General features: G+C 46.9%; 1 protein-coding gene across 1 annotated transcript in view; it reads right to left on the bottom strand.

Moving 5' to 3' along the window:
- LOC106890953 (integrator complex subunit 4-like) overlaps positions 1-4974 on the bottom strand; it is a 14040-nt gene that overhangs the window by 2218 nt on the left and 6848 nt on the right. Inside the window, exons 2-3 of the mRNA XM_014947097.1 lie at positions 4419-4562; positions 3360-3480 (exon numbers count right to left, since the gene is read on the bottom strand). Of these exons, the coding sequence (XP_014802583.1) occupies positions 3360-3480; positions 4419-4562 (265 nt within the window). The remainder of the gene's footprint in view (positions 1-3359; positions 3481-4418; positions 4563-4974) is intronic.

The following is a 4974-nucleotide window of genomic DNA, read 5'->3' as shown; positions in this document are numbered from 1 at the left end:
ATGGAGCACCTCTCCTATGAGGACAGGCTGAGAGAGCTGGGGTTGTTCAGCCTGGAGAAGAGAAGGCTCCAGGGAGACCTATATTGGGCTTTCCAATATCTGAAGGGAGCTACTGGAGAGCTGGGGAGGGACTCTTTTTCAGGAAATGTAGTGACAGGACAAGGGGAAATGGTTTTAAATGGAAAGAGGGAAGATTTAGATGAGATCTCAGGAAGACATTCTTAACCATGAGGGTGGTGAGACCCTGGCTCAGGTTGCCCAGAGAAGCTGTGGCTGCTCCATCCCTGGAGGGGTTCAAGGGCAGGTTGGATGGAGCTTTGAGCAACCTGGTCTGGTGGGAGGTGTCCCTGCCCGGGGCAGGGGGGTGGAACTGGATGATCTTTAAGGTCCCATTCTGTGATTCTATGATGTCTGATCAGACTCCCAGCAGAGGAGATTAAGGGAAGATTCTCTCCTGTTGGAGGTTTTTAGGCTGCACAACAGCCTTTTCCCCTCTGTCACCATCTCAGCAGCCACACAGACATTCCTGATACTGATACTTCACTTTGTTCTTCTCCCAGTGGTCAGGATGAAAACACACTTTCACAAAGCGTGACTCTGAGCAGTGTGCTGGACCACGGCCCCATCAAAATGTTCCTTTTTAGACTGAAAACCAGGATTCCTCTAGGTTTTCTGTATGGCCCTGTACTGGTTTTGGCTGGGAGAAAGTTAATTTTCCTTCACGGTAGTTCGCGTGCTGATACTTCACTTTGTTCTTCTCCCAGTGGTCAGGATGAAAACACACTTTCACAAAGCGTGACTCTGAGCAGTGTGCTGGACCACGGCCCCATCAAAATGTTCCTTTTTAGACTGAAAACCAGGATTCCTCTAGGTTTTCTGTATGGCCCTGTACTGGTTTTGGCTGGGAGAAAGTTAATTTTCCTTCACGGTAGTTCGCGTGGTGCTAAATTTCAGATTTGTGACTAAAACAGTGCTGGTAACACAGGGACGTTGTAGCTGTTGTTGAACAATGAAAGAATTCCCTCACTTTCACCCTTCTGATTCTCCTCCCCATCCCATCGGGGGGAGAGTGAGTGAGCACTGGGTGGTGTGTGGGGCTGAACTGGACACCAGTTTAACCAAAACCAGAACCATGTCACCGAAACCTCAACCAAACCTACTGAAACCCACATCATTTTCAGAAGGGATGCCCAGAACAACAATGATCCTCCAGCTGAGACATCATCTGCACCAGACAGAACACAAGAAATAACCTTTTTCCCTACAGTTATCCCAGAATCCAGCAAACACCTCCCTTGAGTCACCTTTCACCACGCTGTCACCTCCCGTTTGTCACCTCCATCGCTTCTGCTGCACCTCCCGGTTAATCCCTGCTTTGGGCATTTCTCCTTCCTAACCAACGTGCTTTTTACTGGCTTTCAATAATTTTAATTTGCCTGAATTCAGGCATTTTCAATTCTCACCTCGTCCCCTGAATTCCCCCCCAGCTTGGTTTCTTCCCCACATTTTAGATGCCAAAGTTAATAGTTAAAATAACGGCGGGGGAGACACCAGAAGAGAATCCACTGGGGCCCTACTTAAAATGCCCTTCCAGCCAGCGCTGCGGAAGCAGAAATAAGGAGTTGATTCAGCTCCCTCTGGTACAGGATGAACCTTTAAATTCTTCCAGTCGTCGAATCGACACCATTTTTAATCCTCCAAAACCAAACAAAGATCACAGGATGAACGAACAACGCCATGGAAGTGCTGTATAAAAAGGGAGCCCGTGAAAAAAAAACATTGCACTGAACAAAACTCTGTTGGTTAAAATTAAAAAAAAAAAAAGATCACCAAATCCTATTAATAACTGCTCAGAAAAAACACCCCGTATTTGAATAAACGTGAAGGGATTCCAAGAAACCAGGGCAAAGGGAGCTGTGAACAAACACTCTCTGCTTTTGTTGTTTGAAGTCCACAGACCAATGACTGAAGCGCTTCCATGGGGAGGTGTGAACACCCACCCACCGAGACTGGAGACACTTAAAGGGTGGGTTTTTAGGGCATTAAAAGGGTAGAAGTTTAATCAGCAGCGAAATGATGCTGGTGGGTACACACAGTTCCAGATGTTCTCTGCCCTGCTCAGATACCTGTCACATCTGAAACAATGAATTATGGTGACTCAGTTCATGGTGACTCCTTCCCTTTCAATAACAACTTGTTGTTGTGCTCTGGACTGGAAGGTTCCCAGTGCCAGGGGACTGCACTCAACAGCCACCATCAATCTCAGAATGGTTTGGGTTGGACCATAAAGATCATCCAGTTCCAACCCCCTGCCCTGGGCAGGGACACCTCCCACCAGACCAGGTTGCTCAAAGCTCCATCCAACCTGGTCTTGAACCCCTCCAGGGATGGGGCAGCCACAGCTTCTCTGGGCAACCTGTTCTAGTGTCTCACCACCCTCAGAGTGAAAAATGTCTTCCTGAGATCTCATCTAAATCTCCCTCTTTCAGTTTGAAGCCATTTCCCCTCATCCTGTCACTACATGCCCACATAAAGAATCCCTCCCCATCTCTCCTGGAGCCCCTTGAGGGACTGGAAGGGGCTCTAAGGTCTCCCTGGAGCCTTCTCTTCTCCAGACTGAACCCCCCCCAACTCTCTCAGCCTGTCCTCACAGCAGATGAATGGTTGGACTCGATGACCTTAAAGGTCCCTTCCAACACAGAAGATTCTGTGATTCTACACCTCTTCCCTCCCAGCCCCTCTAGTCACCGACAGTGCAGCACTGTCCTGTCCACAGGGAGATGTCACCACTCAAAAGGCTGTGAGAATCTGAGCAACGTTAAGGGTGGCATCAACAACAGCTGTAGACACCAGGATTCTCAAAGCCCCCAAGACTTTTGGGGGGTTCTTCTTACGTGCAGGAGACTGGGATCAAACAAGACACTGGTACCATTAACATTACCTGTCCAGGCTGTGTGTGAGAGATAAACCTGTGTTATCAGCCTGTGCCTTCCAGGACCAGGATTTCGGAAGTCAGCTGGTTTGGGATGGATTATCTGCGCTTGTCCATCTGGATACAACACCTATAGAGGGGGAAAAAAACCAAAAAAACTCAAAAAACCAGAAAGAAATAACTAAATGACAACTTGGACTGGGGATTTGCACAGTGTGTGTTGTTTTGGTGTTTTCTCTTTGAGTTCAGAAGACAGAAAGCTGTGCTTTATGCTTAATTCTTTATTCCAGGAGCCCAGTTGCCCTAGATTTGTCAGCCACACGCTGGCCATTCCGAACAGCTACTGAATTATGAGTCTATGATTCTCTGGTTCTTCTTACGTGCAGGAGACTGGGATCAAACAAGACACTGGTACCATTAACATTACCTGTCCAGGCTGTGTGTGAGAGATAAACCTGTGTTATCAGCCTGTGCCTTCCAGGACCAGGATTTCGGAAGTCAGCTGGTTTGGGATGGATTATCTGCGCTTGTCCATCTGGATACAACACCTATAGAGGGGGAAAAAAACCAAAAAAACTCAAAAAACCAGAAAGAAATAACTAAATGACAACTTGGACTGGGGATTTGCACAGTGTGTGTTGTTTTGGTGTTTTCTCTTTGAGTTCAGAAGACAGAAAGCTGTGCTTTATGCTTAATTCTTTATTCCAGGAGCCCAGTTGCCCTAGATTTGTCAGCCACACGCTGGCCATTCCGAACAGCTACTGAATTATGAGTCTATGATTCTCTCTCTCTTTTCCTCCTCCTCCTCCTACTACCCAAGCTGGAAGTTCACCGGTATTTATTCGTGCTCACGTCCATGATGTGCCCAGTGCAGGTGAAAGCAGAGAATGGCATCAGAGGGCTCAAAGCAAACTCTCAGGAACTGTAGATAAATCAACTCAAGCCAGTTTCAGAACATGCCATTAAAATGCAGAAATCCAACACCGTGACTAATGAAGTGTATGATCACAGAATCATAGAATGGTCTAGGTTGGAAAGGACCTTAAAGATCATCTAGTCCAACCATCAATCTAACTCTGACAAAAAAATAAATAAGAAATAAGCAATAAAAAATCACTAAACCATATTCCTGAGGACCATGCCAACCTTTGAACACCTCCAGGGATGGTGCCTCAACCACCTCCCTGGGCAGCCCATTCCAATGCTGGATAACCCTTTCCGTGAAGAAATGTTTCCTAATCTCCAATCTAAACCTCCCCTGGCACAACTTGAGGCCATTTCCCCTTGTCCTATCTCCTGTGACTTGTCCTGAGATCGACCCCTGCTTCTCTACACCCCCCTTCAGGTAGTTGTAGAGCGCGAGAAGGTCTCCCCTCAGCCTCCTCTTCTCCAGACTGATTATTTGCGATTCAGAAGGACTGACGTCCTTAAACCAGCTCCCCCCGAGATGCAATCCTGTTTGCATTTATGTCAAGCCACTGCTTACCTGGACTTTAACGGTTCCTTGGGGATCCTGCACGTGTTCCAGTGTTGCATCAACATCCAGAGCCACCACCAACCCTGACGTGAACCTCAGAGGATTATCAGATTCACCGGTGGGTTCAATGATGTTGGCAGTAGCTCTGTGGAGCTATGAGGGGCACAGTAGTCGGCAAAAATAAGGCGGGGAGAGGAGGAGGATAGAAAAAAACCCAATAATTACAATTATAATAATATAATAAAGTATTATAATTAAACAATTAATGGAGAAATTGTGCGTGAACTTTGGAGTATTTCAGATACTTTCTTATCTTTCAGATACTCTAACCATTCTGTGATTCTATGATTCTGTGATTCTATATTGCCAGCAATTATTAAGTCTTCTGTATTTTTAGCAGCAGTCCCAAGGATGCCAGGCAAGAATTATTGAATGGTTTGAGTTGGAAGGGACCTTAAGATCATCCAGTTCCAATCCTCTGCCATGGGCAGGGACACCTCCCACCAGAGCAGGTTGCTCAAAGCCCCATCCAGCCTGGCCTTGAACCCCTCCAGGGATGGGGCAG

Source organism: Calidris pugnax, unplaced genomic scaffold (assembly GCF_001431845.1).
Source record: "Calidris pugnax isolate Ruff unplaced genomic scaffold, ASM143184v1 scaffold121, whole genome shotgun sequence".
In the NCBI taxonomy this organism is placed as follows: Eukaryota; Metazoa; Chordata; class Aves; order Charadriiformes; family Scolopacidae; genus Calidris; species Calidris pugnax.
The sequence above is the reverse complement of the archived record's forward strand: the minus strand, read 5'-3'. Positions and strand labels throughout refer to the sequence as shown.